The sequence below is a fragment of the Strix aluco genome, chromosome 14, assembly GCF_031877795.1.
Source record: "Strix aluco isolate bStrAlu1 chromosome 14, bStrAlu1.hap1, whole genome shotgun sequence".
Classification (NCBI taxonomy): domain Eukaryota; kingdom Metazoa; phylum Chordata; class Aves; order Strigiformes; family Strigidae; genus Strix; species Strix aluco.
In genome coordinates, this window is record NC_133944.1 from 13697501 (window position 1) to 13710658 (window position 13158).

The window sequence follows — 13158 nt, forward strand, 5'->3', positions numbered from 1 at the left end:
AGTCTTCCTAGATTTACTAGTAACAGACTAAAAGAGACAATCACATATTAATATAAAAGGTCTGGTTTTCTTCAGTAAAAACAAATGGGCTTCTAGCAACTGTTACTGCATATATTTTGCTTTCATTTTTATATGATTTGATTTAAATGCATCAGGTGTGAAAATAAACGTTTTAAATAAATTGTAGTTTAAGTTAAAAATAGTTTTAAATTAGTGGCCAGAGAGAGAACACTGCGGTGTTATCTTTTGCCTCTGAAGATAGGAAAAACTTCCCACAACAATACATTTAACGAACCAGAACACTTGGAATTAAAGTTTTCAGAGCACTCAAAACACACCAACTTTCACATGCATTGTTTTGAATCCTCTTCAGTCTCTATCAGTTCACTCTCACTCAGAAGACTCTGGGGCTCCTTTTTTCCAAACCTTTCCAGACAGCCCTGGAAAGCTTCGGACAGAATTTAAACGATTTCAGGATCTTTTATTTCCGATCGCTCTATGACATTGTAAAACAAAAGTGATGCTTTCTATATTAAAGAGGAGTGTTCCCTCACTACCGCCAATGTGTAGGAGTTTTCAAAGTGAAAGTTAGAAAAATAATCTTCATCCTGACATATTTTCAATCCTCTTAAAACAATCTTTACAACTATATATAGTATGAAATTAGCTCTCGCCTGTTATCCTTGTTCCTACATAGAATTTTCTAATGTGTCTCACCAGTAATAAATTGTAAATGAGGCTATGACTCTAAGAGTAGACAGTGTGTTTCATGGGTATTTAAACAACAGCATTAAGTACTATAGGAATCTGTGGAATGTGGAGTGCAGATTTATGTGTCTTAACAATTTCTTTACTGGTTTGTAATAAGCCAGCAAACTAACACTTTATTTTTGTATTAATTTGGCCTCAGAAGTAGAGTATACCGGAGCATGACAAGAACAACAAAAATAAACTGGCATATACTTAATAACTGTAACAGTGAATTGCCTCCAATACTAAAATATTTATCGAAACTGGGGGAAAAAAAACTGAAAAGAATTACCCTCAACAGCCTGCTACCAGCTCTTTAACAGTGGGCAATGTAATGCCTTAAGGTACCTCAAACTGTCTTTCATTTTCTAGACTTAATGGCTGATTGCAGAAATCAATGTTGCCATTAGTAACAGAGTATTTGTTATGGCATGATTTCCTCTGTTGTTAGGCTTGCAGAATGATTACAGTATTAGTGAGGTGCTTTCTTTATAAAGGGCTGAAGATATAACTTTCAATTTACTATCCATTAGTAAGTGACTTTGGAAATATACATGAGGCCAGAAATCTTACCTGTTATTACTTGGAGATTTTATTTCAGCAGTCATAGGCTAGTAACTTTAAAAATTGCACCAGGAAGCTCAATATTTTATAGACATCTCCTATGAAATATTATCTGCTTTGCTATTTTACACACAGCAAGTTAACATGACATACAATGCAATTAAAATGTTTCAGTCCAATTTCTATTTTTCTTGTACTTTCAAATAGATGTGAATTAAGCAGAAGGCTTCATACATGTTAAAATGTGCACATAAGTTAAAAGATTGTCAAAAAGTTAGTAATTTGTATTTTTGAATCTCTTTTTAATCAGTCCAGTGGCCAGGTACAAGTATATATCTCAGCTAAGTAACTGATATGGTTGTGGGAATAAGGGCAATCAGAGAGGTTAGCCAACACTCTGTTTATTAATCCTATTTCTTTGAACTACAGCTCAAAGAAGGCATCTTTCCTCACCCTTTTACATGGAGGACATGGAAAGATCTGCAAGAGAGACACCATGAATAAAAGAAGAGGAAAATAAAACACCTTCCAAAACCTAGAGGGAGAGGCCCTGGAAGCAACATTGCTATTGGTGACTGTACAGACCCTGTACGCTGCTGCCGTGGCGGAGCGTGGGGTGGCAGAGGTGACAGCTGAAAGGCTAGAAAACCTGCCCTTGGAGGGGAAAAAAGGGTGAGCCGAGAATTAACCTCGAAGGCATTGCGGGAACCCAAACACAGATGTTCTGGCATATAACACTACATCCCTGAGGACTGCTAGGAAACAACCTAACAAGAGAATGAATAAACTACTTTGCTGCTGTGATTTCAAATATAGCTATGAAGCTTTCAGTGCAGAGAGGGAAGAAGAAGGTATCATACCTGAAGAGGAGGGTGAGGAAGGATGTGGACTGTCCTCCTGGGCACTCCCCGTCTGTGAGAGACCCCCACCTACTCCGCTTTCTTCAGTTATGTTAGAGGACCCTGGTGTTGTCGACCTGCTGACAGACTGAGACTCTTGATCACTTCCAGACCCACGTCGCTCATCAAGACTACCTTGAATTATTTCATCTTCTCCTTTCCTGTCTCTTTTGTGGACCCTGGAGTGAACAACCACTTGATGGTATGTTCTAAAAACCCTTCCGCAGTCTGGGCATTCAGTTGGCTTTTCTTTTACATTTCCATGACTTTGTAAGTTGTAATCGAGTCCCTGGTTCATACCATGTGACAAAAAATCTCTACTGCCTTCTAAAGGGTCTAGTTTGTTTGGCAAGTCTCTCTGATTGCCCATTTTAGTGCTGTGAACCAAATCAGCAGGCATTTTCTGCTTAGAGCCATCTGCTCCTACTAACACATACTCCCGCTTCTCCTTATCAAACATAACTCCAGCATTTGCCAAAGTGTCTTCATGGCTGCGCTGTATCTGCTGCTCTTTAGACAAAAAGCCATGTTCCATGGCCATTCCCCTTGCCATAAGCTGCCAGGCCTGATAGCTGTTTACTGGATCCATCTCTGCTGCTTTGGCGGCAGCTTGTAACCTTTCTATACAGCTGGATTTCAGAGGAGGCACCAGATTGAGACAGCCCAATAAAGAATGCTTATCCCCTTCAGCAATACTGTGGCCAATGCCAGAAATGGGTGAAAGGAGCTTCCCCAAGACTTCTTTCTCTTTCATGGGTATATCTCCTTTGTTATAGATTTGATTTTGTTCACTTAAACTTGCTTTGTCAGGAGGAAGAAACCCACTCTGCAAACATGACAGATATCTTGAATATAAGTTTGCATGAGCTTCCTGGGACATGCTGCTGATGGAGACAGGTACTTCAGGATCATTAGGAGATTTGTTCTTTACAGATAACTTATTCAGGTGAACTTTCATGTGGTTTTTAAGAAACCAAGGCTCTTTGAATCGCCTCCCGCAGATCTGACAGCAGTGTTCAAAGGAATCCTTGTGCTTTCTCATGTGGCCTTTTAGGAACCAGGCTTGGCTAAACACTTGGCCACACACCTCACAACGAAACTCGTTGGTGGATTGCTCCCCATTCCCGTTGGAGCCCTGGCCCTGTGCTGACTCTGCAGTTATGTGAGCCTTCTCCACATGGCTAATCAGCTCCTCCTCCTGTGAGGCAGCAAAGTCACACAGGGTACACTTGTAAGGCTTGTGCAGGATCCTTATGTGCCTGTCCAGCTCTTCTCGCTTCTTAAACTTGCCTTTGCAAAACGTGCATCTGAACCCAGCTGTCTGAGCGACAACTTCTTCCTGGACGCTGACTGGCTTTGGAGAGGGAACAGGGTTTGCAATATCAGGTGTGCTGTGATTAGCTGGCACAGACAAGTTACAGTTTGCGAGAGGCATAGGCTGTGTGTGCTGTTGTGCTTTCACATCAGGTCGTGGCTGCAAGAGGCTGCTCTTCATCTGTTTGTCCCGAAGAATTGCTCTCTCCTCTAGCTCATGTAAAAGTCTGTTTTCTTCTCGGACTCTTCCACGACCTTTGCCAAGGTTTCCAAGCTTATGAGTACGCAGGTGTATCTTCAGGTTGCCTTTCTGAGCTGCTCTATGGTCACAGTATGGACACTTAAATGGTTTCTCTCCAGTATGAGTTCGCATGTGTAGAGACAGGATGCTGTTAAATCGAAAGCGTTTCCCACAGAGAGGGCATGGGTACTTTCTGTTTTTCCTGGCATCATCCTCTATATCGCTCATCTGGGACATAATCCCTAGGTTTTGTCCGTTTAAGAACTGCTGCAGGTCCACACGCCCATTCAAACTGGTATCAACCTCTCTATTGAGCTGGTTTGCCAACAGTGCCATCTGACTGCTGATGGGCTGGTTTGCTATGGACATGTGGCTTTTGTCTTCTAGCGGCGCTGTCGCCTTCTCCTCTGGATTCTGCCTGTTCTGGAGCTCCGGGAAGGCATGGCTGAGCTGGGAAGTGATCTGGTGCAGCTTCTGGCTCATTGAATACTGCCCATTGAGTATGGTGCTGTTGAGATGGGCGTCAGCTTCTGGCACAGCTGAAGAAACACCAAGGCACAAACTAGCTTCCTCCATCTCTGAAAATCAGAAGATATTTTAGATTTAGACTGTGAAAGAGTTACAAGCATTGAATCACTGACGTACAATTTGCATTTTATGTTTTACCTACTCATAATAATGCAAAGGAATTAGTGTAAAAACAATAAAAAGTGTATTAAATGCCAACTGTGCTACACAATTTTGATCATACATGTGCTTTCATCATTCTGCATGTTTACCAATAACCATTAATTACTATCTTAAAATATGCTACAATTTCAAAATCTAATTATTACGGAAGGGGCAAAGGCTTTTACTACCTCCCTTGTCTTTCTTCTTGTGAAATTGCACCTGTTTACATTTCTAAATCTATGGAAAAAGGACTGTTATGCATCTCTCCCATTTCCATTAGAAAAGCCAGGGGGGAAAAAAAAAAACAAAAACAAAAACAAAAACAGAAATCCATTTGTAACTTTCAGTTCCATTAACCATATTCAATATATTACACATTCTACAATGAGAAAGATAGTTTTATGATTTGACAAAAAAACGATGGTATGATATTTACTGGTGTACAATAAAACAAGATAATGTTTTGGGAAAAAATAAAGTAAAGGACAAGCTTTAGAACAATAAAAGGGATTTTGCTTTAGTCAACAAAAAGTGCAGTAATATCTCATTAAGCTGATTAGTATGCTGCTTAGAAACAGTACTAGGTGCTGTAACACATGATTATAATCATAAAAATCCTTCAGTGTTTGCAAGTAAGCATTAACGAGGTATATTAAATTTTAAGGAGACTGCGACTAGCAGCTTTGTAAACCTCTGAGATTAAGATTTAACCCTTCTGTTACAAAACATTGTTATTTTGTCATTTTGAAACTGAGCCCATCAAAAGGCACATAAATTATCTTCTGCCAAGTCTTTTAATTCATCGTTGAGAACCTTCAGATTTCAGTTCTTAGGAAAACTTGCCAGATTATAGAAGGAATATCTCTGTCCTTCGATGGGTAAAACATGTGATTTAAGGCACTTTGATTTGTTTTAAAGAGCTCTCTTATGGAACTAGATAAACCCAATTAAAATCTGGGGAAGGTGCTGTGGAAAGCCTCAAAAAGTTTAAGAATTTTAATAACTTTCCTAATACACAGTAATGACTACAAATTGTACCTACACTATGTATATTGCAGAAAATTAGAATTCAAAGCTGTTTGTTAAACACAAGTGCTCTGTTCTGGTCTGCATAATTGTCCACAATAATCTTCTATTCTTGCCACTTCTCTACCCTATACAGAAATAATGTATCTATAAAATTCTACTTAAAATATAAAGTTTTACATTAATAACTCTCAAGCTATATGATGCTATAAGGTTATACTACAAGATAATTAAGACCTGTCTTGTTCAGTGGAGTGATTTGACACTTTATTCACTAATGAAACTACTGAATTCTATATGTTTATTAAATTATTAATTTGGTCAACTTCCTGTTTGGCTTTAGCCAAAAGCACTTACTGTCTATGCCTTCTACAAAGGCTACAGGCACACTCCAGGTGGACACCATTCCTCACACAGCTTCATAGTGTCCACTTACTAGACAATTTGAGGCCCAAATCTGGCACATACTTAAAATGCATATAATTGTGCTTATGGGAGTAGTCCAGTAGACTTCAAAAGGATGACTCCTGTAAGCAAAGTTCCACACATGCTTAAGTATTTGCAGGATCAGGGCCTAAAAAAAAAAGCACGGGTGATCTCCAAGAGGAGACCTGTTTGGTTCTCAACAGGATGATTGAGGTTGTGAAACAATGCAGATCTCGTAAGAAGTAAACGGAGAAGCGTATATTCATGTGTATTAAAGAGGAACGTGAGCTACAAAATTTTGCTCAGATGTAAACCAGATCTTTTTCAAAGTTTAACAGTGCTCAGATTCAGATTTCATGTTGGAGACCCATTACTTACATGCTGTCAAAGTTATTATTTACAAAAATATTAATGGTATCAAGAAAAGGAAAAGGCTTATACCTAAGTTTAGCTTTCAGTGTCTGATTTCCAAAGGTAGGGGAACATAGTCAAACCAGGTGTTCACCCAAGGCCATGTAGCAAACAAATAAAATTGTTGGTTTCTATGCAAGTTTTCTGTGCAGCAGACCACAGACATTCAAAACACTGGTACATACAAACAATTTTTTTTAAAAAAATTGAAAGTTTGCTTAACTTTTGAAACAAACCAAATTTCACGTTCAAAAGGATTAGCTAAACATCTGAGAGTTGTAGTTGGAAGAGATTTTGAGTATCTGCTTATGCACTTCTGAAAAAAACCCAACCCAAATAACCCCCCAAAAAACAACCCAAGAAAACCCCCAAAACCAGAATCTACTCTCTCTGTCTGGATTCCACAATACCACAGGTGTTATTTCTCTTCACCATGCTTAAATAAGGGATGTTGACAAACAAGAACATAAAAATTCAAGAAATGCATTGCATGTACAGACACATACATATATTGAAGAGGGTTTAGAAAAGTCTTTGTGAATTGTCATTATTCTATAACAGCTTGAAAAACACAGTCTAACTTTCATTCATTCAGTTGACCTCAATGGGAACTGGTGCCTTTACATGCTCAGGAAGGTTTGGGTAGTTAATTTTAGCATTTTATGCTCTACCGAAGTTTGGAAATGCTGACAGATCCCAGTGGAGTTTATTAATTCTGATGTTTAACCCTAAGCATCAGTTCAAACGTATGGTTATTTGGATTGGGGAGGGGAGAGGGAGTTGTGGTTTAAGATTTTAAGTTATTCTGTGGCTCTCTTTCAAAGATAACTTTAATAAAGTAATAACAGCAGTTGTAGTTGGAACATGATAATTTTTTCAAAAATTTTTTTGCTATTTTCTGTCTCGCACAAACATACAGACACATATAATGTAGAATATAGATAGGATGAGTCAAAAAAAAAATCAAGAGGAAGACCAAACCCATAATTTTTCATTTAAAAACTAATAATTTTGGACCAAGTCTGGGGAGCGTGACGCGCACACGTTGATCTTTTGGCATTGGAAATTTTACACATTTTTGATGAAATATGCAGAAAGGTCAACAAAGCCTCTGCTTAGTGAGAAATAACCACCTCTGAATGCTGCACACTCTGATCAGCTGTTCAGTTTCTAGGATCCAGCTACTTCAATCTCAAGATGCTACAGTTTTTCCACTTAAACTGTATACCCACCCTCACCTGTCCCAGCTTGTCATAGTCCTATTCCTGTTTCTGGCTCTGAATTGCCTCTTTTCCTCACTCCTGCGTGGTTTCATTGCAAAGTATAACCACAGCATTTAAAGTACTGCTATGTGAAATTTCTCCTCCTGCAATTCCCAGTTACTGCATTTAGGAACACAGGGACCCTGATACTGTTCAGCTCTTCATGTAAGTCAGACTCTCAGTATTCTTCAGGCCATCACAGCAAAACCTACCAAAATCTCATCTTGTATCCACATGCAAGACAGAAATAAAACTCATCCTCATCCATCATTCCAGTATGAATTAGATAACCCAATCTAATTTGCCTAATTTCTCTAAAAAAAAATAGCAATTTCATTCTCTCCCTCTTTATCCATCATCCCTGTCTAGATCTGTGACCAGACAGGGTTACACCAGGTAGGGTAAGGGGCTTTCATTCCCCCATAAGTCTCTTGCTTCAGGCCTTGCAGTTCAAGGTCCCCCACCTTGGTGTCATGGTAGTCATTGCACAGCCTCTTCCCATCAGATAGGACCCTCTCTCAGGGTCTGGCTGCTCTCCACAACACCCAAGAAGTGCAGGGGTGTACCTTGGATTTCTCTATAGACACAACCGTCCCCCTCAGACTGGCCTGAAGTGCAATGTTACTGTATCCATTCTGCCCCAACAACCAAATGCTAAAAACACTAAAAAACCCCACCTGAATGGACTTCACTGAAATTTACCTTTTAACAGATTACCAGTTTGTAATTTCAGGGGTTTTGACAAAATAAATATTTTTCACAACATTTTTCTTCATTATGACCTGCCCTTCTTGCCTCCCCAAACCAAAATACCAGGTATTCAAAAATAAAAAAATCTGGAAATGTCAAGTTTCTAAGTGGTGCTGTGATGCTTCATGGGAGGGAAAATGTCTAGCTTTCAATTTTTAAATATATAGTCTATTACTTTATTTTCATGATTCTGATCTCTCTTATAAGGAAAACACAGAACGTTTTGCCATCACTTGCACTGGGAACAGAAGCACAATGTTCTCTGTAGTTAACATATGATTACAAAATCAACTGCACATCAAATCTGAGATTGTTAAGAAATTCAAAATATGTCTGTATGTAGTAAATTTTTGACCTTTAATTATCTCAAATGTTTTGTAAAGACAGCGTCCCCCAAGGCATGGCACTGTACAGAACATGTTGGTATCAGGAGTTGTTCACGGGCTGCCCTTCATAACCTAAACAAACCCTCTGCCCTTGCCCAAGCCAGTCATTCCAGCCAGAAAGCCCAAACCTCACCCAGCTGGGTATGCACAGGCTACAGACCAGCTTGGTTTATACTGCACAGGGCAGGGCAGCAGGGGTCCCTCAGTAAGAAGCAAACGAACCATCAGAGGACAGCTATTTACTGTGTCGGGTGTGTAGTTTCCTATTTCTATGAGGAGGGTACTCAGCTTATGAAATTCACAACTGGATACATATATTATAAAAATACTCTCTCATCTCCCACATGAAGGTACAGTGAGACATTCAAGTCCCTTTGATGCCACTAACAGTTATTTTGATTTCACTCACATTTTTGCCCTCAAGACTATTTCCTGTGATATCAATAACGAAAGTTCTGACTTTAGCCATTTCAATTGAACACACAGATTTTATTTAACTATTTGAAATGGATTACTGGAATTTAAAACCAATTATGACACCAGAAATGCCTGTCATCACAGCTACATTAATGTAATATGAGATGCTTGGCTTCCTTTTGCTGGAAACAGAGGCAAAAAAAGGATGGCAAATAGAATAAAAAAGTTTAAATATAAACATATGTAAATGCACATGTAAACATATGCAGACACGCATATCTGTATACATACACATATGTGCATAAACACACCTGTTACCTTTGCAAACAGATGGACCAAATTCAGCTCTTATTTACACCTGTTCATTGCTACTGGACACACACACTAAAGCATTTCCCTCTTCACTGCTGTAGAGAAAACAGTCATTTTAAAAACACTGTTGTGCTGTTATTATAGCTTAGATTAGGTTAGTTAAAAGATTTACAGTTCAGTAAGCAAAGTAATGCTTTACAAGCTCACGTGTTTAAGTGACAAGCTCGCTCTGGCCCTGATCCTCTGAGCAGTTAGTTACACACACTGTTACTTATGCTTTCAGAATATAGACCTGGTATTTATCTTTCCAGCTAGAAAAATTCACATATATCTACATTATCTTGCGATCCATTGACAAATTCTAAATACTCCAATACAGACTGCTTCAGATCTTAGCAACTCATAAACAGGTATTGCTGAGAAACTTCAGAATATATATTGAATTTTTATTAAATATTGTCCTTATTGTTGTAGCTGAAACAGTTTAACTAAGGCTGTTATAAGCATAATACACTCCTGTTAAGAAATACAGAACACCAGACTACTGAACCCTTTCAGGGTCATTAAACAGCTGTAAACATTATTACAAAAATAAACCAGAGATTTCATGCTTACATTTTAGCCCAGAGCTTGGTGTGCTGAGCAAGTACATTTTTTTCATCTCTTACAATCAACGCTGGTGACATTTGGGCATCCAAACAAATTACATCACAAATATTACTGAGGTGGGTAGGATACTGAGCGGTTTATTTGCCAAATGATTAATATATAAACAGTAGGGCAGGACAGATGACCTACTCTTCTTTGACTGATTTGTAGGGAATACTAAGAGACATAGATGTAAATAGTTAAATTTTAACAAAAACATGTGTGCACGGAAGGGGAGGGGAGAGATCAGCTGTATTTAATGCCACCAGGACAACATTATCCAATCTGATAAAATGAAATAAACATTAGGCCAGATTCTATCCTCATTTTACTTCTGTAAATTCGAATAACTGCACTGAGTTCATTGGAGGTTGGGTTTTTTTGGGGGGGTGGGGGCGGGGGGTGGTGGTGTTTGTTGGTTAAGTAGGTGTCCTGCTCCTTGGGGTATAATATATTAGGGAAATAGATGATTTCTGGAGTGTAACAGAATGCCTTTAAAAAAAAAAAAAAAAAAAAGCCTACAGATAATGTGTCCTATCTGTTTTTACCTAAATATTAAGGCCAACTTGGTAATTTGTTATTACTATTAGTCACTTTGCCACATAGAAGTTTTGTGGTTATTGCAAAGCATATGTAGCTTCTAACAATTAAAAACTGGGGTGAGGCACCACTCGAACACAGTATGTAGAAAGTACTGGGTGATCCTGAGCTGACGCCCTCCCGCATCCTGGCCAGGCACACAGGGTCGGGGCTGGAGCCTCATGCGAACACCCATCTTCCAGCACCCAGGCGCCGCGAGACCACGCAGGGGGGAGCAGGGAAGGCATTTGACAAAACTGTAGCTGCTTTGTAGTGCTGATATTTAAACAAGCTGCTTATTGATTCCAAAACAAAGTACTCCTTTAGTAACAACAGAGCCAACTCATTCCACAACAGTTTTTATGTCTTAAAGAAGGGTTAGCAGCAGGATTTTGAAGTTTCAAAACTCGTTAGAGACAGAAAATTGTTTGCTGAGGCTGTACTGCTTTCGTTCTGGACTGAGACAGGTGCTTTCTAAAATACCTGTTACATCCGTAGGGTACTTTCTAGCTAGCACAGCATTTTGGACTGATAACTGATCAGTAGAAGATAAATCACCAGAACAGTCTTTGGTTGGTAGCACCCATGGAGTGGAGGACTGTGAACTGTTTGTGATCACAATCTAGGAAGACGAGCAGAGAGGAGAGGAGAGGTCATTTATAAATCTCACTCACAGATTAGAATAGAAAGATTAGAAGAATGCAGACAAGCTGTTTGATTTATTGCTACTTTGCATGTGACTTAGCAAAATCTGTTTTCCTCCTTATTTATTCTATTTCACTTGCATATACTTAAGAAGTCAGATCCAAAGAAGAGAAAGATAAATAATTGGTACTGAAAGTTCAGTAGATTAAAAAAAAAAAAAAATCCTGCTTTTTTTCAAGGCACTGGTTGCACCTGGGATCATTATTTTTTAGCTTATATGCATTGATTCTCGTTTTACTTTTTTTTTCCCCTAGTGTTCTCCTGATGACAAAAGTAAAGATAAGAGTGATACCAAAATTCAAATAGGAGTCTGATTTGTGGAATGCTTCATTAAACTAAAGCTTCTGTTACTTTAGAAACAGCATTTTTAAAAGTAAATTTGTTATTTTCATGTAATTTGGAATGTATACAACTGATTAAACTCTCTCCAATTTGATCAATCTCCTGTAGCTCCTATCTGATCATTCACTTTAATTAATCTGACATCCACGTCAGATTGAAGAAACCTTAAAATTAAGCTTTTAACGATCCACTTTAGTATTACACAGTACAAATAAAATAATAAAATGCCTGGAAGACTTTGCAAAGCATATTTATAGTTTCATTTTTTGTCATTTTTACAGCATGAAACGGGCTCTGAATCTTCTGCTCTCACGTGAGGACACTGTACTGCCCTGGAAGTCTGTAATAGTCTAACTCATTATATAATATTAAAATATACATAATGTTGACCCTATTAATCCTCCATTCTTCACACAGGCAAGTTCCAAATAAAAGGCAGTGCAGTTCAGCTGGGTGAGGCAGGAGGATCAGGCCCTCTATACCAATCACAAAGAGATCAAGCAAGAGTTAAGACCAAGAACTCAAATCATAGTTGGAAACAATTTAAATCCAAAACTGTAATGCTGGGTTGATGATTTTATTTTCATTTCACAAAGGCTTAGACTTAGATTTTGTGCACAACTAAATATAACGTCAAATGTACCTATGTCCCAAAGATCAAAATATGATTGATTGTGGAATATTCATATGTGATAGCCCAGCGAGATTTTGTTCATAAGGGCACCTGTCAGAAGCACAAGCTTGGATACAAATTATCAAATAAGTATGTAAAATCATTACTAAAATCCAGGCATGCAATCAGATAGTCAGTTGTCTGAAACTATTGGACTGTAGCCAGCACAGTGGCTCAACAGACTAATGCTTTGGTCTTTGCAGATCCTCAGGGCCCTAGTTCAGTTCCTCCTGCTACTGGTCAGGTCAACTGCCTGTACCTAGTGTTGACTTTCCTGGCACTTAATGCTAGGAGTAAAGGAAAAAAAACCCGAGTCCATAAGTTCCCTTTGACCTGAGCCACAGAAACATCTGCTGGTTGAGTCACGAACTGCTTGTTGGCCAAGTTTAACAGTAACCGATCCTGTTGCGGATCAGCTCTCTCAGCAGTAGGTGTCACTGCAATAAATAGATGGATTTCAAGGGACAAAGACACACATTCCCAGTGAAAATGCATAAATAGAACATCCCTGAATAAAGAGAGTTTCAAAAAGAAGTATATGGTCCAATTAGACTTTTTCTTTAACTTTATGCAAAATGCTGGAAATCTGGTTTGGGGAGAAATGAAATTGCACGTGGGATTGCCAACAAAAACAACAACAAAGTAATTCTGTCCTTTAGTCCTATGTCACAGAGATCCTTTAATTCACATTAATCACCTCCCTGCAATCCCAGGTCTATTAGGTAAAGACTGTTACAGTTAAACCTTTAAAAAAAAAAAGCTCTCTAACAAATTAAGTAAT

General features: G+C 38.6%; 1 protein-coding gene across 9 annotated transcripts in view; it reads right to left on the reverse strand.

The window, feature by feature from the left end:
• ZNF536 (zinc finger protein 536) overlaps positions 1-13158 on the reverse strand; it is a 352727-nt gene that overhangs the window by 186824 nt on the left and 152745 nt on the right. For all 9 annotated transcript variants that reach the window (XM_074839495.1, XM_074839491.1, XM_074839492.1 and 6 more), the window contains one exon: positions 2175-4346. In XM_074839495.1, the coding sequence (XP_074695596.1) occupies positions 2175-4344 (2170 nt within the window). In that variant the 5' untranslated portion in view covers positions 4345-4346. The remainder of the gene's footprint in view (positions 1-2174; positions 4347-13158) is intronic.